Genomic DNA, 22,637 nt, shown 5'->3' with positions numbered 1-22,637 from the left:
CATCCCAGACCAGATGCATGAGATTTGCCAGAGGAAGCTTTTCCTAGGATCTGAAATCACCCCTCCAGCTAAGTGCCTTCCTTCCCGCCCCTTCCCTTCTTTCTGGGAATATAGCCTGTATATCTGTCCTTCGTGAGGGATTGTGCGTGATTCAAAGATGAGAGAAACACAGGCTTTACCCTCAGAATGCTTAATAATTCAGTAGGAAAAATAGATACACAAATAACTGATCTTCGGGAAACAGTTTTGGCTATGCTGGGTCTTCGTTGCTGTACATGGACTTTCTCTAGTGGCGGCAAGAGAAGACTACCCTTCATTGTGGTATTTGGGCCTCTTATTGCCGTGGCTTCTCTTCTTACAGAGCACAGGCTCTAGCGGCATGGGCTCAGTGGTTGAAGCTTGCGGGATCTAGAGCTCCGGCTCTAGTTGCAACTTGCAGGCTCTAGAGCTTGGGCTCAGTAGTTGTGGCCCACTGGCTTAGTTGCTCTGCGCCCTGTGGAATCTTCCTGGACCAGGGATCTGACCAATGTCCCCTGCGTTGGCAGGTGGATTCTTATCCACTGCAGCAGCAGTGAGTGAGTGATAGTCACTCAGTCATGTCCGATTCTTTGCAACACCATGGTCTGTAGCCTGCCAGGCTCCTCTGTCCACGGAATTCTCCAGGCAAGAATACTGGAGTGAGTTGCCATTTCCTTTTCCAGGGGATCTTCCTGACCCAGGGATTGAGCACAGGTCTCCAGGATTGCAGGCAAATCCTTTACCATCTGAGTCACTGAAGAAGCCTATTATTAAGAGACATTTCTAAGTACAAAGACAGGTCAACGTAAAAAGTATCAGCAAATACATGCTTCGTCACCAGGGAAGTCCCTACCTCACTTTTAGAATTGGGAAGAAAGGGGTCATTTTGCATTTGTGGAAGAAGAAAGGACTGAGTTACCATTTGAAGTCAACCTTGAAGAACAGGTAAGGGAGAAGTCATTTTAGGCAAGGGGTGTGACATGTTCAATGTCTGGTGGTGAAAACTAAATATGCATGTTTGAGCAGCATGATGCAGAGTCAGATCTCAGTGATGGGGGCAGCGGCAGTGTTGAGTAACTAGCTTGTCACAGCACGAGTGAGGCTCAATGGATAATGCCCCAGAACAAGGGGAATGGAGGCAACTTCCCCAGTGTGAGGGGTGGAGGAAAGGCCCCCTTTCCCCGCCGACCTCCGCCTCAGGTCAGCCTCACTCTCAGCTCCCTTGCCCTGGCCTCAGCCTCTGCTGCACTCTAATCAAGGCCATAGGCACGTCCAGCTCTTTGCAACCCTGTAGCCCACCAGGCTCCTCTGTCCGTGGGCTTCTCCAGGCAAGAATACTGGAGTGGGTTGTCACCATTCCACCCCCTAAAACAGATAGGTGAATGCAATTTATTGTGATAAAATATATCTGGTGAATCCGTATTAACCACCATTTGCAGCAGTGATCTTTCCCACTCCGTTTTCCTTGTTAGGAAGGAGTTTATTGTTGCCTGCTTTGCTTGGAGAACAGGATCTGAGAAGCAGATTGATCGTAAGACAGGACACAGCTAGACTGCACAGGGTTGAATGTGAGAAGGAAAAGTTCACCAAAGATTTACCAGAGGCTTGTAGACAGAGTGCTAGTGACTGAGTGGCAGTAAGATATCTGGGCCGGTGGGCCAGCAGCCTTGCTAGAAAGAAAACTCCCTGGATGAAGAGCCAAGCCCTTCCCCTCCACGCAGGTATTCGGGACTCTCATGGAGTGAAAGGAATAGTTAGAGACACTTTTGCTCCTTGGTTTTCAACTTTTGAACTTTCATGTCCAGAAGCTATTTGTTTACACGGGTACTTTTTAAAAAGGTTATTTATTTATTTTTGGCTGCACTGGTTCTTTGTTGTTGCACATGGACTCTCTGTAGCTGCGCTGTGTGGGTTTCTTGTTGCAGTGGTCTCTCTCGTTGCAGAGCACAGGCTCTAGGGCTCCGAAGTTGCAGCACATGGGCTCTAGAGTACACAAGCTCAGTAGTTGTGGTGCACAGGCTTGGTTGCTCCATGACATGATGGATTTTAGTTCCTCACCAGGGATCAAACCGTATTCCCTGCATTGGCAGGAGGATTCTTAACCACTGAACCACCAGGGAAGTTCCAACATGGATACTTTTAGAAAGCATCATTAAATACCTTGAGGGCCAGTAGTGTCTTCCAAGAAAACACATCTATAGGTTACCCTTAAAGAAATAAGTGGGAAGGGATGTGAAACAAGCACCAGTTCATGCAGCGCAGATGATGTGCACAAATCCTGCCAAGTGACAAGGGAGAACACTGAGGAAATTGACTGAGACCAAAGCTGGCATCCTTCAGGATCTCAGACTGGATGTACATTTTTAAAGCAAACTCAGAGGAAAGTGTATGATAATGGCTTTCTTGGGTGGATAACAAACATTTGAGAAGTATCTTTTTTCCTTTAAAAAGAATAGCAATTCTAAACTGGCCCAGATGGACAGAGACATGTTTAGGAGTGACAATGTGGAGAAGAATCCTGTATTTGCTTAGTGGACTAAGGATAAACCTGCTGTTTCGCCTTTTGAACCAAAAGGTAGAGGAACCAGGAGCTACTGGCTCTGGAAAGTGTTTGGCTCAGTTCAGTTGATGGAGACAGTTGGTACTGGCCCGTGCACACACAGATTTTAATAAAGAGATAAGGTTGGGTATGTTCTAGAAGCATAGCTTTTCAGGCTTGGATTGGAAGCCCTCACTTGGTCCTGTTATACTGAGACTTGGTTTGGGAATAATCCAGGAAGCTGCTTAAAACTACAAGCCCCAGACTCAGGCAACATGCACTAAATGAGGATCACATAAGAAGGTCTGGGACCAACTGATAGAGCCCATAACTATGTCATCTTCTGGAGTATATTCTATGGAAATAGTTCCTCTTTGCTGAGTACAATCTGAACTCTTAGAGTCCCTCACTTTTATATTTGGCTTTGGGGTTTAGTTTATTTGTTCAACCAAAATGCCCAGCCTTGTGCTGGGCCATGAGCATACAAAAGCCAAAAGGGCACGGCCCCTGCCCACAAGCCCATGGTCTATGGGGACATTTGCAAACCAGCCATTGTTCAAGGCATGCTCAATGGGTCTCTACTGTGAGTTTGAGACCTATGAACCAGAGGTTCATGACATTGTAAAGGAGGCAGTGATCAAGACCATCCCCGAGAAAAAAGAAATGCAAAAAGGCAAAATGGTTGTCTGAGGAGGCCTTCCAAATAGCCATGAAAAGAAGAGAAGGGAAAAGCAAAGGAGAAAAGGAAAGATATACCCATTTGAGTGCAGAGTTCCAAAGAATAGCAAGGAGAGATAAGAAAGCCTTCCTCAGTGATCAATGAAAAGAAATAGAGAGAAACAATAGAATGGAAAAGCCTAGAGATCTCTTCAAGAAAATTAGAGATACCAAGGGAAATTTTAATGCAAAGATGGGCACAATAAAGGACAGAAATGGTATGGACCTAACAGAAGCAGAAGATATTAAGAAGAGGTGGCAAGAATACACAGAAGAACTGTACAAAAAAGATCTTCATGACCCAGATAATCACAATGGTGTGATCTCTCACCTAGAGCCAAATATCCTGGAATGTGAAGTCAAGTGGGCCTTAAGAAGCATCACTATGAACAAAGCTAGTGGAGGTGATGGAATTCCAGTTGAGCTATTTCAAATCCTAAAAGATGATGCTGTGAAAGTGTGGCACTCAATATGCCAGAAAATTTGGAAAACTCAGCAGTGGCCACAGGACTGGAAGAGATCAGTTTTCATTCGAATCACAAAGAAAAGCAATGCCAAAGAATGTTCAGGCTACTGCACAATTGCAGTCATCTCACACGCTAGCAAAGTAATGCTCAAAATTCTCCAAGCCAGGCTTCAACAGTATGTGAACCGTGAACTGCCAGATGTTCAAGCTGGATTTAGAAAAGGCAGAAGAACCAGAGATAAAATTGCCAACATCCGTTGGATCATAGCAAGAGAGTTCCAGAAAAACGTCTACTTCTGCTTTATTGACTACACCAAAGGCTTTGACTGTGTGGATCGCAACAAACAGTGGAAAATTCTTCAAGAAATGGGAATACCAGACCATCTGACCTGCCTCCTGAGAAATCGGTATGCAGGTCAGGAAGCAACAGAACTGGACGTGAAAAAACAGACTGTTTCCAAATCAGGAAAGGAGTACATCAAGGCTTTATACTGTCACCCTGCTTATTTAATTTATATGCAAAGTTCAGTTCACTTCAGTTCAGGCGCTCAGTCATGTCCAATTCTTTGCGACCTCATGAACCACAGCACGCCAGGCCTCCCTGTCCATCACCAACTCCTGTTTACCCAAACTCATGTCCATTGAGTTGGTGATGCCATCTAACTGTCTCATCCTCTGTCGTCCCCTTCTCCTCCTGCCCTCAATCTTTCCCAACATCAGGGTCTTTTCCAATGAGTCAGCTCTTTGCATCAGGTGGCCAAAATATTGGAGTTTCAGCTTCAACATCAGTCCTTCCAATGAACACCCAGGACTGATTTCCTTTAGGATGGACTGGTTGGATCTCCTTGCAGTCCAAGGGACTCTCAAGAGCCTTCTTCAACACCACAGTTCAAAAGCATCAATTCTTCGGTACTCAGCTTTCTTTATAGTCTAAGACTCACATCCATACATGACTACTGGAAAACCATAGCTTTGACTAGACAGACCTTTGTTGGCAAAGTAATGTTTTTGCTTTTTAGTATGCTGTCTAGATTGGTGACAACTTTCCTTCCAAGGAGTAAGTGTCTTTTAATTTCATGGCTGCAATGACCATCTGCAATGACCCAGCAATATTGATTCCAGCTTGTGCTTCATCCAGCCCAGCATTTCCCATGATGTACTCATTCCAATCCCAAAGAAAGGCAATGGCAAAGAATGCTCAACTACCACACAATTGCACTCATCTCACATGCTAGCAAAGTAATGCTCAAAATTCTCCAAGCTAGGCTTCAGCAATACGTGAGCCATGAAATTCCAGATGTTCAAGCTGGTTTTCAAAAAGGCAGAGGAACCACAGATCAAATTGTCAACATTCGCCGGATCATCAAAAAAGCAAGAGAGTTCCAGAAAAACATCTATTTCTGCTTTATTGACTATGCCAAAGCCTTTGATTGTGTGGATCTGAAAGAGATGGGAATACCAGACCACCTGACCTGCCTCTTGAGAAATCTGTATGCAGGTCAGGAAGCAACAGTTAGAACCGGACATAGAACAACAGACTGGTTCCAAATAGGAAAAGGAGTACGTCAAGGCTGTATATTGTCACCCTGCTTATTTAACTTATATGCAGAGTACATCATGAGAAATGCTGGGCTGGATGAAGCACAAGCTGGAATCAATTATTGCCGGGAGAAATATCAATAACCTCAGATATACAGATGACACCACCCTTATGGCAGAAAGTGAAGAAGAACTAAAAAGCCTCTTGATGAAAGTGAAAGAGGAGAGTGAAAAAGTTGGCTTAAAGATCGACATTCAGAAAACGAAGATCATGGCATCCAGTCCCATCACTTCATGGCAAATAGATGAGGAAACAGTGGAAACAGTGGCAGACTTGACTTTCTGGGGCTCCAGAATCACTGCAGATGGTCATTGCAGCCATGAAATTAAAAGACGCTCACTCCTTGGAAGAAAAGTTATGACCAACCTAGCAGCATATTAAAAATAGAAACATTAATTTGCCAACAAAGGTCCATCTAGTCAAAGTTATGGTTTTTCCAGTAGCTATGTATGGATGTGAGAGTTGGACCATAAAGAAAGCTGAGTGCCAAAGAATTGATGCTTTTGAACTGTGGTGTTGGAGAAGACTCTTGAGAGTCCCTTGGACTGCAAGAATATCCAACCAGTCCATCCTAAAGGAAATCAGTCCTGAATATTCATTGGAAGGACTGATGCTGAAGCTGAAACTCCAGTATTTGGGCCACCAGATGTGAAGAACTATTACTGCTGCTAAGTCACTTCAGTCGTGTCCGACTCTGTGTGACCCCATAGATGGCAGGGCTCCCCTGTCCCTGGGATTCTCCAGGCAAGAACACTGGAGTGGGTTGCCATTTCCTTCTCCAGTGCATGAAAGTGAAAACTGAAAGTGAACTCGCTCAGTCGTGCCCGACTCTTAGCGACCCCATGGACTGCAGCCTACCAAGCTCCTCCGCCCATGGGGTTTTCCAGGCAAGAGTACTGGAGTAGGGTGCCATTGCCTTCTCCGGACTCACTGGAAAAGATCCTGAGGCTGGGAAAGATTGAAGGCAGGAGGAGAAGGGGACAACAGAGGATGAGATGTTTGGCATCACCAACTCAATGGACATTAGTCTGAGTAAACTCCAGGAGTTGGTGATGGACAGGGAGACCTGCTATGCTGTGTGTGTTCATGAGGTCACAAAGAATTGAACACAACTGAGCAACTGAACTGAACTGAACTGAACTGGGGAACTGGAGAGGTTGACTTCTGTACTTTCCAATTTCAGCCAGGATGCCAAGTCCATTAGAAGACAATTTGCTTGGAGACTAGAGACTTGGCTGTACTGCCCCCATCCCCCACTGCCTCTTGGTCACAAGTTGTCCAGCTTATTGTGCAAGAGAGTCCACGTGATCGTCCTCAATGTGCAATGCCTAGTGGGTCATGGTAGAACCTACAGCCCTTACCTATTCTTCATTTTCATACATATTGCGCGCCCATACAGAGATTCACTTAAGTAAGGACACTGTAGCTCTTGTAAGGAGTGATTCTATTTAACAGAATTTCTTTGACAGTGCTTTATCTGTTTCACATAGAGAGGTCTTTAGAAAGAAGGAACAAGTAAACTCAAAGAATTATGACAAAGATACCAGCTTTGGATTACAAACCTCTGTCAATAGAAAAACATCCAGTTCTACCTTTTAAGAGGAACTCCTCCCATTCTTTCTTCTATAAGGCTGAAGACATACTCTGGTAGGATCTCATCAAAGGCACATTATTCTATATTTGCATCGTGCCCTTCCCACACCCAGGGAAAGCCATGAGACCTAGCCTTGCAGTGTGTTGTGTACATGAGTGCACACACATGCAGGCCTCTTTGACTCTTTGACATCACACAGCATCATTGCATAAACTGATGCTCAGATCTGCATCCCAGGCCTGTGGGCGGCGGCTCCTACTGTGGCCATTCACAGCGCTCACTGGACTTCCACCCTCGTCTGCTGCCTGCCGGAATTTCTGCTGACAAGAAAAGCTATTAGGAACACTTGACTGCTTTTAGAACAGGGGACTTTTTTCTTCTCTTTTGTGGAGAACCATTATGTTGTATAAAATAGATGTGTATTTAATATCTGTATGGTATATATCTTTTGCGTATCGCCTCTATTGCTTCATGGCTAAATTTTAGGCTTTTCTGGTGTTGCACAAATTTCAGTCTGCTTTAGAATCCTAGGTAGGAGTGAGTCTTGGAGAAGAGCTCATCTTTTCACCCACGGGATAGCTGTACCCCAGGGGATGCATACTGATATGCCCAAACTCAAAGCCCTAGTTAATGGCAGAGCCAGGGCTTCAGTCTAAGACCCTCAGTCCTCAGTCTACCCAATTAAGGCATTTTGCATTTTTAACAGGACTGCTTTTAATTCAAATTAACTTAGTCCCATTCTTGCCTTAGGCCTATAAAGAGATAATAAATGAATACAGCAGAAAGTCTAAACAAGGATGATTTTTAATTTAATTAGTGACTGTTCTTTTCCCGGAATATGTTTATTTCTATTATTTAGAGCGCCCAAAAAATGTACTCTGTGTGTACAGGAATGTGAAAGCCCTCACCATCCAGGGCTTTTCATAAATATTGTCACAGGTATACACAATCCTTTTCCATTTAGATGTTTCTAAATGGGAACCCTGTATGTCTGATGGAATACTTTGCATAGAAAGTATGAGGATGGAACTTCTCTGGTGATCCAGTGGTTAAGAATCTGCCTTGCAATGCAGGGGATGTAGGTTCAGTCCTTGGTCAGGGAACTAAGATCCCACGTGCTGCAGGGCAAATAAGCCCGCACACTGTAATTACTGAGCCTGTGTGCTGCAACTAAGACCCAACTCAGCCAAATAAATATTTTAAAAAGGAAGAAAGAAAGTATGGGCTTTATTACATTGAAAAGTTGTTAACTTTGTGTGTGTGTGTGAATGAACGTGAGTGTCATAGAGATTAGTTTAGGTCTTTGTTTTTTGAGAGATGCAACTATTCCTCTCACGAGATGGAAACTAAATTAGATTATAAATACCAGGTCATCAAAACAACAAATGAGAAAAAGCAATTGGCTGAACCAAAAAGTGTCTTTATGTATCTTCCAAAGCATTTAAGGGGCGAGTCCTGTGTCCGGTTATTTGCATTCACAAGCAAGCACCAACCAGAGTCCCTGGCTTTTGCCCTCCTCTGTCACCTCTGCTGACCCAGAGGAGGAGAATGCCAGGGGCACAGCCCTGTGGTGGCCAACCAGCAAATGTATCACAGGTCAGGGTAACAGTCAATGATTGTCAAATTGTCAAAATCCAAATGTGTGTTTAAAGAAGGGCAGCGTTCACGTCACACATATCTCTGAATGGCGGTTGTCCATGATTTGTTGGTGTTCGGTAATGAGTGCGTCCAGCTCATTCAGAAGACCCATCCTTCCAGGTCAATTCTCCACCTCCGGCCTTTACCAATTCAGTATTTTCTGCTTCTGATCCTGTCTAGTTATAACTGCTACCATCACACTCTGAGTGGGATTCAGACAAGTTGATGCATAAAATGCCAGGCTGCATTATTCTGAGGTTAGTGAACAAGAGTAGAGGCTGGATAGAGGAGGAGAGTCAATTGTGTTATATGCAATGTGCTGTTTGGACAGAGCATGCAGCAGTGAAGTTTTGTTCTGCTATGTCCTATGTTGAATGAAGGAGGGATCTGATACGTTAGGTTCAGCTTTGGAGAGAGTCCTGTACCACTAAGCTGTGTGGCTGTGGGCAAGCCACTTGCCTTCTCTAAGTCCTCACTGCTTCTTTGAGGAAAGAGGGGAACAGCCCTAGGTGAAGGTCAGAGCCATTTTGAGCCTCATGTCACCATATACTTTGCTGAGGTTCAGCTCTTGTCACCTCTGAAAGGAGGAAGTTGGAATTTACTTTTCCTCCAAGTGTCTTCCTTTCCTCTCCAGGAATCTGCTGAACTGTCCTCAGACTGAAAACTTGCTCTTAGTTTGGAGTGATATCAGGAAAGTTTTCATATGTTTCGTCCTGAGTGGTGTTTTACAAATGTACACGATCCAAAAAAAAAAAAAAAGTTTGTGCCTTGCTTCTCTCTTCCACTGGAAAATTGCCAAAATCTTTCAGATTATTGGGAGAAATTAAGTAATAGTCAATCTGCCAGAACATTTATGCTGGTTGATCATTGAAGGATAGGCATTTACTTCTATTAATAATTAAAACCAAGTATTCACAGGTATTAACCTGTTTGACCCTCAGGAGATGAAAACAATTTTGGTAGGGTTGTTAATGTCTTAAAATTACTGCATATCAATAAAAACTGCAGTGAGTTTTACCTTGGACCATGGCAACTACTTCTAGGATACATTTTGAGATATAAATACTGGTATATGTTCATTGTCCAAATGATCTTGGGAAAAATCATCCAGTGAGTTCTAAGTTGCTTGTTGAAGGAGGGGAAAACACTGGGGGCAAATGCTCCAGAAGGCACACTTCATTTTTATGCTGCTTTTATAGTTAAACCATTAGAGTGTTTGCCACTTTAAAAATAAAAACAGAGCCAGTAATGAAATATTTATGAGAAATTGCTACAGTGATTGCTGCATAGTTTCTAGTGGGATGTTGCCGTGTTTCTTATATTGAGAAAATAGAACCTATTCAGTGTTGAGGTAAAACAAGAAATGATCAAACCCAGATGCTTTCCTAAAATTATATTTTCAGTGCATTTATATGTCTGTTTCAAACTGTGCTACATACTAAAAATATTTTCCTTTGTAGGCCGAGGGAAATTTCAAACCACATCGAGGGCATCATAGATCAGATGGTTTTTCTTAAAAGCGCTAAGGGCATCCTGGTTGTTATTAGCCCCGGCTTTATAAGATGACATTATTTATGCCGCAAAGAGTCACAATTCAGTTCTTAATTTTAGCAACTTTATTGGCATGAAAATGCATGGGAGGTAGTTCAGAATCAAGACATCAGAATGGGGGACAGAGACTTCAGGGCAGCAAGTGACGATGGGACCAGCCTGGAGAGAGTCCCTTCAACCCTGCTGCCCACTACCCTGCAGAGAAGTCGCTCCCTAGGTCCAGCGGCTCCTTCAGCCTCTGTTTCAAGGACTCCATCTCCTCTTCCCTCTGTGCTTGCTCCCTCTCCCCTCAACTGTGCATGCTGAAGCTTCATATCCCATGTGGCCAACCATAGACGCATTCTCTTTAAGACTCTTCTTGGTTGTATTTATTACAAAGTTGCCTCCTGAGTTCTCACTGGTTCTCTCCTCCTCAAATTGTATTTCTTTGTTACTGCATTGATTTTGTGGTTGAGAGATGTCTTCCTGGTTTTGGCATACTTTTAGTGAATTAAACTGTAAATGGGTAAATCAAAGAATATATAGGTTGTATAACTCCCCCTGAGAGTGAAAGTCACTTAGTCGTATCTGACTCTTTGTGACCCCATGGACTGTAGCCCGTCAGGCTCCTCTGTCCATGGAATTCTCCAGGCCAGAGTACTGGAGTGGGTAGCCATTCCCTTCTCCTGGAATCTTCCCAACCCAGAGATCGAACCCAGGTCTCCTGTATTGCAGGCAGATTCTTTACCGTCTGAGCTGCCTGTAGAACTGTATTTTTTATTTAATCCTTCTCCCTTCCCCCGAGAACACTGGGGTATATTATTTTATGTATTAGAATATCCAGAATGAAAAAAGGGCTATCATTTTATTGAGTCAGTGCATTTTATTGAGTACAATGCTCAGTTTCTTATACATAGTATATACAATTGCTGTATGCTTCTTCTAGTCACAGCTCTCTCACCTGATGTCAACCTTATTGACATCATTATTACACGCATGTTATGGATGAGGAAAAGGAAACCTGTCTAACTTAAAAGCCCAAGTTCTTAATTATCACATTATTGTTGGTTTTAAATGTATGTAGCTGCTATTAGGATTTTAAGATGTTTTCGCATCTAGCACCTGGTCAAGCTGGTATCTTCAGAGAAGAATGTAGAAATATCAAATTTCATTTTATGGTCTTCCTGTAACAACAGTGGGCTTACTGTTTTAAGTGAGGCGGGGTCAGAAACAGAATGATCTCCTTTAGAATCAGGCCTACGAGAAGGAGAATTTGCTCCATTGAGTCCACCGGTCCTTTGGGAAGGGACAGGTACTAGTTTGGTGTGGCTGAGATGATGGGTCATATCTCTAAGGCTCTGTCCAACGGCATCGTGTCTGTGTGGTGGTCGAATGAGGCTTTTTATTAGGCAGTCACAACTCGGTTATTTTGAGATCTCTGAAAGGTTGTGTGCTGCGCTGTGCTTAGTCGCTAGTCATGTCCGATTCTTTGTGACCTCATGGACTGCAGTCCACCAGGCTCCTCTGCCCGTGGGGATTCTCCAGGCAAGAATACTGGACTGGGTAGCCTTTCCCTCCTCCAAGGGATCTTCCCAACCCAGGGATCAAACCCAGGTCTCCCGCATTGCAGGCGGATTCCTGACTGTCTGAGCCATCACTTAGGTTCTGAGGAGAAAGAGGAAAGGAATTAGCGTTAACTGGTCTATTTGTTGACTTCACCATCTCATTGTGTTCTCAACACAGCTCTGCAAGGCAGATGGCATTATCTCTGTTTTATAGGGGTTGTATGCCATAGAGATGGCAGGAATGGATGCACCCATTGGAGGAGTCTAAATTCTCAACTGTGTACTTCCCGTTACACATGGCTTTGTACAGAAATACTTAAGTCACATTCACAAGCCAGCACCAAAAAATAGCAATAGCATATTTGGTTGTATATTAGCATGATCCGGTGCCCTTGAACCTGAGAGCAAGGCAGTGAAATAAGAAGTGCTCAAATAGAAGGCAATGCTAAAATAGACCATAGTATTTAAACTGTAAACTGAAAAAAAAAAAAAATAAACTGTAAATTGAAATCCATTATAAAAACAATCAAATGACCACAAGATTGTTAGGTTTAAGAGATTCTAACATACCCAATATTAATATGAATATAAATGAGCTGGGTGGATTTTTAAATTCTGTGTATTAGGAGATGTTCATGATGAGTCTAATAAAGCTCCAATGTTCTTTGTGGTTCTTTTCCATCTCATACTACTGGGCACAAAAGCTGTGTTGTGTGCAGAATGGCTGGGTTTATCCCTACTAGAAAGAATTTATGTTTGGTATCTAAAGAACAATGCGAGTTTGCTGCTTGGCTGATCAATGCTGGATCAAGTTCACATTCCCCGGCTCCTACTCTCCCACCTACACATGCAGGGGGTGGAAGCAGAGCAAAGGGAGGGAGAGAGAGAGAAAGACAGAGAGAGATGTGAGCTCGGGCTTTCCTAATATGGACACAGCTGGGCCTATGTAGCATTAAATATTGATTTAATCCACCGCTGGAGGAAACATCCTTTAAAAAGTAAAGAGATTAGCAGCCAATTAATTCTGGCCCCTCCCATTATTTTTCCGGAACATCTCTTAGATGGATCTAAATGTTTGGTGAACAAACATTGTGGGAAATAGCTTTTTCTCATGTATTATTTACATTTGGGACAGGCCCACCTCCCAAATTGTGATGGCTTTTACTCTCCCTAGTGTGTGTGTGTGTGTGTGTGTGTGTTCCTACTTCTTAATAAAAGCAGGATGGTTTAGGCCCATTCCTGTCATTTGCAAATTGTGATTTCATTGGGTTCCTTTGGGAGGCCAGATGATAGGCACCCCAGTGTGAGTGCCAAGATTTTTAAAAATAGAAATATTGGCAAAAGAAAAATAGACATGCCAAGGGCCACAGACTCTAAAGAGCATGGGTGCTCCATGCGCATGCACTTGGAGTATGTGTGCTCATGGGGTAACAGATACCACACCCATTCCATTTTAGGGAGTAACCAAAGGGACCTGGACATGAGTGTTTGCTTCTCAAACTAGTGAAGTATTAACATATATGTTTGTGTTTTAAGTGAGTAACTGGCATCATGGGAATTCCCTGGCCCTCCAATGGTTAGGACTTGGCACTTTCACTGCTGGAGCCTGGGTTCAGTCCGTGGTTGAGGAACTGTAAGATCTGTAAGATCCTGTAAGCCACGTGACAGAGCCTAAATAAATAATAACCGATAAAGCATTTTTTTCAGAATAGTTTTCCTGTAATATCAGTGTAGTGTGTCTTTTCTAAACAAGGAAGTCTATTTGGTTAAAGCATGATGCCCAAGGCTCAAGGAAGTCTACCTGGGTTGCTTCCTATGTGAAATAGTTTTTGCACACAGCAAAGGGTCTCTTCCACTGGTCTTTTCCACTATCCTCAAATCCTGTGCAACAATCTTCCAAATACTTATACATTTCAAGGGAGTGGGTGGCAGCCATCAACATGATCAGAACATTGTTTACAGGGGATACATGGGAAATAGACCACCTCATGTGTACAGAATTCGAGGTCAGCCCTGAAATCAGGGTCCCTGAGGATAAGGATGTATGCTGTTTTCATTCAGGATCCAGAATAATACGAGCAACCTGGAAAAAATTAAAATGTCAAATATCCATCCATTTTTGCCTTTCTTTGGGGTATTGCTGTGATCTTCTACTTCTTTTTAATTCTTGTGTGTGTGTGTGTGTGTGTGTGTGTGCGCGCGCACATGTGCTTAACTAATCTTGCCCCAAAGTTTAGCCCTAAGACTAAGCTACAGGAAATGCTACCCCGGGTCAGCCAGACAGCCCATCCTGTCCAGCTATGTGTTTGCCATCTGCCCAAAGGGACTTATTGTAATCGAACACAATAGGTGGCTATCCTCTGTGGCACTGACCTTGAAATTTAGATGTCTCCCAAACACCTGGAATTTTTCATAGTAACTTATTAGAGATGGGTCATCATTAAAATCGGAGAAGGCAATGGCACCCCACTCCAGTACTCTTGCCTGGAAAATCCCATGGGTGGAGGAGCCTGGTAGGCTGCAGTCCATGGGGTCGCTAAGAGTCGGACACAACTGAGCGACTTCACTTTCTCTTTTCACTTTCATGCATTGGAGAAGGAAATGGCAACCCACTCCAGTGTTCTTGCCTGGAGAATCCCAGGGACGGGGGAGCCTAGTGGGCTGCTGTCTATGGGGTCGCACAGAGTCGGACACAACTGAAGCGACTCAGCAGCAGCAGTAGCAGCAGCATTAAAATGATCCAAACCAGTGGTTCTCAAAATAGGTTACCCATTGGAATCCCGGTGAGGGAGGGGGCCCTGTGTGCCTGGGGCCTACTTTCACAGTGGTCTGGAGTGCCTCCTGGGCCATAGGCTTTGTAAAGTGTCCTGGTGATTCTAATTAGCAGTTAGGAGTTGATAACCATTGATCTGATACCACCCCTACATAATTTTATATTTCATCTGTGAAACTCTTTAAGATTATTCTGTCCAAGAATGTTCAGTTTAGTTCAGTTCAGTCACTCAGTCATGTCCGACTCTTTGTGACCCTATGGACTGCAGCATGCCAGGCCTCCCTGTCCATCACCAACTCCCGGAGTTTACCCAAACTCATGTCCATTGAGTCAGTGGTGCCATCCAACCATCTCATCCTCTGTTGTCCCCTTCTCCTCCCACCTTCAATCTTTCCCAGCATCAGGGAAATGAGTCAGCTGTGAGTCAGCAAATGAGTCAGCTCTTCCAATCAGGTGGCCCAAGTATTGGAGTTTCAGCTTCAGCATACATTGAACACTCAGGACTGATTTCCTTTAGGATGGACTGGTTGGATCTCCTTGCAGTCCAAGGGACTCTCAAGAGTCTTCTGCAACACCACAGTTCAAAAGCATCAATTCTTCAGTACTCAGCTTTCTTTATAGTCCAACTCTCACATTCATACATAACCACTGGGAAAACCATAGCCTTGACTAGATGGACCTTGGTTGGCAAAGTAATGTCTTTGCTTTTTAATATGCTGTCTAGGTTGGTCATAATTCTCCTTCCAAGGAGTAATCGTCTTTTAATATCATGGCTATAGTCACCATCCGCAGTGATTTTGGAGCCCCTCAAAATAAAGTCTGACAGTGTTTCCACTGTTTCCCCATCTATTTGCCATGAAATGATGGGACCGGATGCCATGATCTTCCTTTTCTGAATGTTGAGCTTTAAGCCAACTTTTTCACTCTCCACTTTCACTTTCATCAAGAGGCTCTTTAGTTCTTCACTTTCTGCCATAAGGGTGGTGTCATCTGCATATCTGAAGTTATTGATATTTCTCCCAGCGATATTGATTCCAGCCTGTGCTTCATCTAGCCCAGCATTTCTCATGATATACTCTGCATATAAGTTAAATAAGCAGGGTGACAATATACAGCCTTGACATACTCCTTTTCCTATTTGGAACCAGTCTGTTGTTCTATGTCCAGTTCTGTTGCTTCTTGACCTGCATACAGATTTCTCAGGAGGCAAGTCAGGTGGTCTGTTATTCCCATCTCTTGAAGAGTTTTCCATAGTTTATTGTGATCCTCACAGCCATGAACGTTAAGCACCTGTAAAGAACTGCAGTCATACATGTACACTGAGGGCAATATACTAATATCTATTTTCTATGTCTGTTCCAATAGACCTTTATGGAATAGGATTATATTTTCCAAGCTGTGTTTTAATCTATATGTTTAATTTGTGGTTTATTCTCTAATAAACAGATATCTTCCCTTGTGGCTCAGCTGGTAAAGAATCTACCTGCAATGTGGGAGACCTGAGTTCAGTCCTTGGGTTGGGAAGATCATGGCAACCCACTCCAGTATTTTTGCTGGAGAATCCCCATGGACAGAGGAACCTGGCGGGCTGCAGTCCACGGGGTTGCAAAGAGTTAGACACAACTGAGTGACTAAGCACACATGCTGCTGCTGCTAAGTCACTTCAGTCGTGTCCAACTCTGTGCGACCCCATAGACGGCAGCCCACCAGGCTCCCCCGTCCCTGGGATTCTCCAGGCAAGAACACTGGAGTGGGTTGCCATTTCCTTCTCCAATGCATGAAAGTGAAAAGTGAAAGTGAAGTCGCTCAGTCGTGTCAGACTCTTAGCGACCCCATGGACTGCAGCCCATCAGGCTCCTCCGCCCATGGGATTTTCCAGGCAAGAGTACTGGAGTGGGGTGCCATAAGCATATATCTTAAAATCAGGCAAGGTGTTCCCTGAGGTCTCCTGCTGGCATAGAAAGAACACTACATTTCCATCCAGGAGAGCTAAGGCCACACAATGTAAGATAGTAAAGGCATTATACTTCCTGAAGACTCATTCTCTTCATCCTGAAGGTGGGACAGTGTGAGAAACAAACAGAACAGTCTGTATGTGGGAAGCGCTTTGTAAACTTAATCCTGTACAAAATTGACCGCTCTGGTTCTTTCTACCAGATCTGAGGTTCCGTGGTCTCTGGTACATGTAATACTTTAGCACTTTTTTTTGTCTTCAGGTCACTTCCCCCCAGCTTTTAGTGATGTTGTGTTGCTTCTTACTTCCAGTAGTCTAGACTTTGATAAGTAACAACTGCCTCCTCTGGTAAGCACATTGCGTTTGTCATTTGATCTTCTCAACTCTATGAGAAAGAGGCTTAAAGAGGTCATAGAGCTAATATGTGGCAGAGTCTGGATTCAAACCCAGACAGGCTGTCTGGGCACTTTTACCATGTCGCCTTACTGCCTGGTCATACTAGTCTCCTGAGAACAGGGTGGAGTCTTATTCATCTTTGTATTCACAAAGTCCAGTGTTATGTTTTGCAGTAGGCAAACTCAGTATGTTTGTTAAATGAATAATCGGTCTATATGTTCCTCTGGTTTTGATATCAGTCAAAAGTGATAAAATACTTGGTTGGTTAACATTTTTTATATCAGTCCTCTGTGATGTTTGTATAGTATATTTGTTTTGGGCTGTATTTTTTTAACAGTTTTTTCGCTCAATTTTTATAAGTAGGGTTAATCATATGTCCTTACCTTCTATACTTAATTCACTGCTAAGTGTTGTTAATGGAGCAAAATATTAGAACCATAACATTTTTTTCATAACCCCCCTTTCTCCCTCCAAAAAGGAAAAAGAAAGTGAAAGAAAGAAAAATAAACCCCCAATATTTTATTTATTTATATTCCTTCTTGTCCAAAACAGAAGTAAGCAAACTCTTGGAAAGCAAAATATAAAATGATAAAAGTAAGTTAAAGTAAGAAAACTGAAGTCGCTCAGTCATGTCCGACTCTTTGCGACCCTGTGGACTGTGGCCTATAAGGCTCCTCCGTCCATGGGATTTTCCAGGCAAGAGTGCTGGAGTGGATTGCCATTTCCTTCTCCAGGGGATCTTCCCAACCCAAGAATCGAACCCGGGTCTCTCGCATTGCAGGCAGACGCTTTACTGTCTGAGCCACCAGGGAAGCCTGAAAATAATGTTAGGAAAATAATATGGGGCCAGAAATTATATTAGCATACAATATATATCCCCTGAAGTTCCTATGCCTGCCTTAAAGTTGGGTCACAGAGCTTTCTAGAAGAAGGAAAAGGGATAAATTTGCAGTGTTCATGAGGTAAACCAAACCAGTTGCCTAAGTCCAACTATTCCTGTTGTTGATGCTACGGAGAAGTTTTTCCTGTGGGTCCTCACAGAAAATTTCTATTTAATGTAATAAACAACCCTCTAAAACCATCCTTACAGTAAACACTGTGATGGATTTTATGGGCTGTTTTTTATAATGTACCTCAGTAAAGGTTGATGGCTTCTTCCCAGAATATAATGCAATAAGAGGAATTTCACACAGAACCAGGATGATGCATCCCATGCCAGCTGTGTGGTGGTCTGCCTTCACCTCAGAAAATCTCAGGCCATCCTGGGTCAGAGTTTGGGTTTCAACCAACTCTGTGAACCTCCTGACCATTGGTTTGGGAGGGGGCTGTGCACTGTGGTGTATGTTTCTTTGGGGAGCCAATAGTTGATAGCTAATGCTTCATTCAGAGAGGATCAAGAAATGGAAGAACTGGGTATGCTTCCTCAGACAAGCTCTTAGAAACTTCTGAGCAACAGTGAATTCAGGAATATGGTTACTAAGAGGAAGAGATTCTGTTAGCCAGGTCACTACAAAGCACTTTTGTGATAGCTTTCCTTTTTTGAAAACTATGGTTTATAAGGACTTCCACTGAGAAGTTCATTTGGCAGTCCTCTTCAGAAAGAAATTAGGCATTCGTTCTAACACAGGGACAAAACAGGCAATAATATGAATTATAATTTTTCTGAAGTCAAGCAGTCAGAATAAATAAATAAAGTCAAGCAGTCAAATTTTAAAAAAAGGTATCATAAAGGAATGTTACATTGTAAAATGATAGAGCAAAATTTAAAGACATAAACATTGGATAACTTAGCCCCTAATCCTTGCTTGTCATTATTTGCAACTTAAACTAACTTTGATTTTATTTCCAGACATATGTAGTCTCTTACCTTTTAATTTACCCTGAGTATATGTTGACTGTAGGGTCCTTCTGTAGCCAGCAAAAGCTTCTAGACCTTTCTCCCTTGTTTGGTACTAAAAGGCCCTTTGACTTCTAGTGGATGGGAGTGTAGTATAGTGCCCATGGGAGTGTAATCTGCAGTCTGAAGCTATTTGGTTTAATTAAAGGGCTCCCCTGGTTTGCCCTCTCCTCCTTCTGCTTGCCTAGGAGGGCATGCTGCTCCTCATTCGTCTGGACTGCACCTCATCCAAGGCAGAAGCACATGTCCATATTAATGGTATGAAACTGGTTATCACCATCATTTTCCATTGAAAGGAATCGTTTCCTCTCAACCAAAAAAAAAAAAAAGGTTTCCTCCCAAAAGTAATCCCCAGCCACTAGGTTAACTAAATGCTTTTATTTTAAAGTAATGGCATTTTTCTCAGCTTCTGAAATTGTCTTCAGCTATTATAAACTGCTTTGACAAGAAAGTTTCAGAAAATAAGTTTTTTCAAAACTTGCATCTCTACTAGAAAAATAATCTTTTAAAATGTAATTCAAACAGAAAACATTTGTTTTTAAAAGATAGCTTTAAAGTACTTTCACCACATTTTCAAAGACAATTATTAGAGCATTCATCCTCAACTACAAGAATTTAAATTTTTTAAAAATAGTCTTCAAGTTCCTCTACATCCTACCTTCCCTAGGACCTGCTCATATTTTTCCAGTGTCATGAAATAGGTCATTCAAGATTAAATTCAGTTCCTACCACCATTTTGGAATACAACTTTAGTGATTAATATTTGAGGGAATTTGAAACTTTTCTTTCCCATTTGTAATTTTTTTAAAGCATCATTTTAGAAATACCCTGGCAATGTAATTGATGTCCCATGGTGTCTCCTTTTTAAAAATGCACAATTCTGTGCTCTTTACAATATAAGATATTTTAGTAGAGAAACAAAAAGGACTTAATTAGAAAGATCTTCATCTTAAGATTCTCCCCCTTGAAATTTCATATGCCATTTATTCAGCCATTTATTCCTACACTGGACATTGAAATCCAATCAGGGAAACAGACATTTGATAAATTAGTAAAAACTGTTATAGTAGAACTGTAGTAGAACTTCCTTGACAGCTCAGTTGGTAAAGAATTAGCCCGCAATTTGGGAGACGTGGGTTTGATCCCTGGGTTGAGAAGATCCCCTGGAGGAGGGAAAGGCTACCCACTCTAGTATTGTGGCCTGGAGAATTTCCATTCACTTAATACATTTATTGAGCATCTATCTACTATGTGCCAGGCAGTATTTTTAGTGACTGCATAAAGATCAGTAATAGAAGAGACAGATCTCTTTCTTCCTGGACATTGAAATCCAATCAGGGAAACAGACATTCAATAAACTAATAAAAATTGTTATAATAGAACTGTACTGTGCAGGAGTGAATTCTAATGTTAACTATAGTAGTGTTAGTTGTTCAATCATGTCCGACTCTTTGTGACCCCATGAACTGTAGCCCACCAGGCTCCTCTGTCCATGGGATTCTCCAGGCAAGGACACTGGAGTGGATTGCCATTCCCTGGACTTTACTTAATAATGTATCAAATATTGGTTCATTAACTGTAACAAATTCTCTCACTGATGCAAGATACTAATAATAAAGAAAACTGTGAGTTATGTTTGCATACAGGAACTTTGTGATATCTGCACAAATCTGTTTGATTTTCCTAAAAAATAAAGTCTCTTAATAAAAAATTTTAAATATCCATAAAAGATGATTACTTTAAAGGAAATAAATAGGATATATTAGAAACATAGCAGGATGACATAATTTGGATTGGGGAGTAAGGAAAGACCTTTCTGGAGAAGTGTTGCTTAAGCATAGGACTGGAGAATAAATGGCAACCCACTCCAGTATTCTTGCCTGAAGAATCCCAGGGACGGAGGAGCCTGGTAGGCTGCCGTCTATGGGGTCCTACGACGACATGACTGAAGCGACTTAGCAGCAGCAGCCAGGCAAAGAAGGTACCATTTGAACTACCTTTGTAAATATCATCTGGTTTCTTTGCTGAGTTTGGATTGGGTTTGGGGGGCAAGAGGACAAAGGAGTCAAGTGAGTAGGCACTTAGAATACATCACAGGTGTTGCTACCCACTTAAAGTCCTAGAAGAGCAGAGTAACAGTAGGATGCTTGTTTTTGCTCAGCTTGTGCTAGAAACTGTTAGGTTCTCTGTGAACCCGGTGCTAGGAAGTTTAAGGGAGACTGTCAATGGCAGCAAGCCGGTGTTCCCAGGTCTCAGTTCCCAAGATCTTTCCAGTGGCTCAGTGGGATTTTTAGAATGAGGAATGATCGTGTGTGTGTGTGTGTGTGTGTGTGTGTGTGTGTGTGTATTTGAGACCACAACCAGATGAAAATTATAAGGGGAAAAGGCTTTTAAGTACTAACTACCCAGCTGTAACAGCAAATTTTTATACAAGTATGTATAAGGTTTAATTTGCAATAGTTACCTTTCCTCCTGCTGCTGAATTGTTGGAATTTACTTTGGCTTTCTTTCTTCTGAGACTGCATATTTTTTAATTGTTGCTAAATCAACCAAGAGGACACTTAAGAAAGGTCCATTTAGGCATGGCACTGTACATCAATATTGAACTGCTTGTATCAGGGTTTTTAGGGACAGTGAATTCCCAAGGAAAAAACTTCTACTGGGTAGATGGAAATGTCGGTCAGTGATAGATTTCTATTGATTCTGGAACTGTTTTTAGTAGCATGAACGCTTAAATAGTTCAAAGTTTTATTTCCATTTAAAATTAAGCAGCTCTACAATTACATAATCCACTTTATCATTTGTAATTTTTACCTGCCTATGTATGTGCATTTGAGACTTGCAAGCTATGTTATTTTTATGCATTTCTTTTATAGTACAAAAATTGTATGTGATGGTTGTACATCATGTATAAAAAGACTCGATAACACTTTGAAAAATCTTTAGCAAATGAGCATGCATTTCATAGCACTTAGCTAATAATGGTTAATATGTCGATTTAACGCTCTATAGGCTTTTCTTTTCTTTTCTTAATTCCGGGAAACACAAACACAAGTCAAGACTCTCCCATCTGAGCAGAACTGTTGTTTGTTTTAGGAAACAGAAATGCATCATCAATGTAATTTTAAGTAGTTCAGTTATGAATATGGGATGAAGGGATAAAATGAAGTTTTCTACTCTGATGTCTCCATTAAGTAGCTCCCCTTTGTGTAAAATACTCCATGGCAAAGTTGCTTCTATTTAAAGTAGTGAGTTTGATCTTGGCTTTGATCTAAAGCTTTTGATCTTGAAAGAAGGATGGAGTAGCAATAAAGAGAGGGCAAGAGAGATTTTCTTTAGAGAAATGCGATAAAGTTAAAGGAATGGTCAAGATCAGCAAACCCGAGTGCGACCCGACTCTTCTCCCCAAGCACTCACCCCCCCAGGCTGGCTCAGCTGCTGAGGATGGAAAGAAAGCCTTTTAGGGGATCGGCGGAAAAAAAAAAGAGGGTATCGTACACGTTTCTAAACCAAGTGGAAACTTTACCCCTATTTTTGAAAAGGTATTGTCCCCGTCTTAAAGTCTACTAGTCGCTTTGGCGGTGGGGAGGGGGGTCCTAAGGCCGGGCGAGTGCACCGCCGGCCGCGCTCTACGAGATCGCATTAGCTCCCGCGACGCGCGGGCGGAGCTCGGAGTTTGCCTTTCACGCGCTCGCGGTTTCTCCCCCAGGAGGTCACCTGCCTCCTCCCCGGAGTCCGGAGGGGGCACTGAAAAACGTCAACTTAATGGCGTCTAATTCATTCCCAGAGGAAACTCCATTAGGAAAGTTCCTCTCCCTCCGCGAAAGCCATCAGAACACTTGGGTTTCTGACTCGCAGAGCGAGTTCAGGCTGGCGGCGGCGGTGAGGGCGCTTCTCCCGCTAAGCCCTTTCGCCGGCCGGCGGGTAGCACTTCTGCTCCCACCGCGGCC

General features: G+C 42.7%; 1 protein-coding gene across 1 annotated transcript in view; it reads left to right on the top strand.

Moving 5' to 3' along the window:
* LOC104985724 (chromosome unknown open reading frame, human C9orf3) overlaps positions 1 to 22,637 on the top strand; it is a 424,441-nt gene that overhangs the window by 321,269 nt on the left and 80,535 nt on the right. The window contains exon 13 of the mRNA XM_010836042.1: positions 15,656 to 15,662. Within this exon, the coding sequence (XP_010834344.1) occupies positions 15,656 to 15,662 (7 nt within the window). The remainder of the gene's footprint in view (positions 1 to 15,655; positions 15,663 to 22,637) is intronic.

Source organism: Bison bison, unplaced genomic scaffold (assembly GCF_000754665.1).
Source record: "Bison bison bison isolate TAMUID 2011002044 unplaced genomic scaffold, Bison_UMD1.0 scf7180017864057, whole genome shotgun sequence".
NCBI lineage: Eukaryota > Metazoa > Chordata > Mammalia > Artiodactyla > Bovidae > Bison > Bison bison.
Note: the sequence above shows the minus strand (reverse complement) of the source record. Positions and strands in the feature narration are given on the sequence as shown.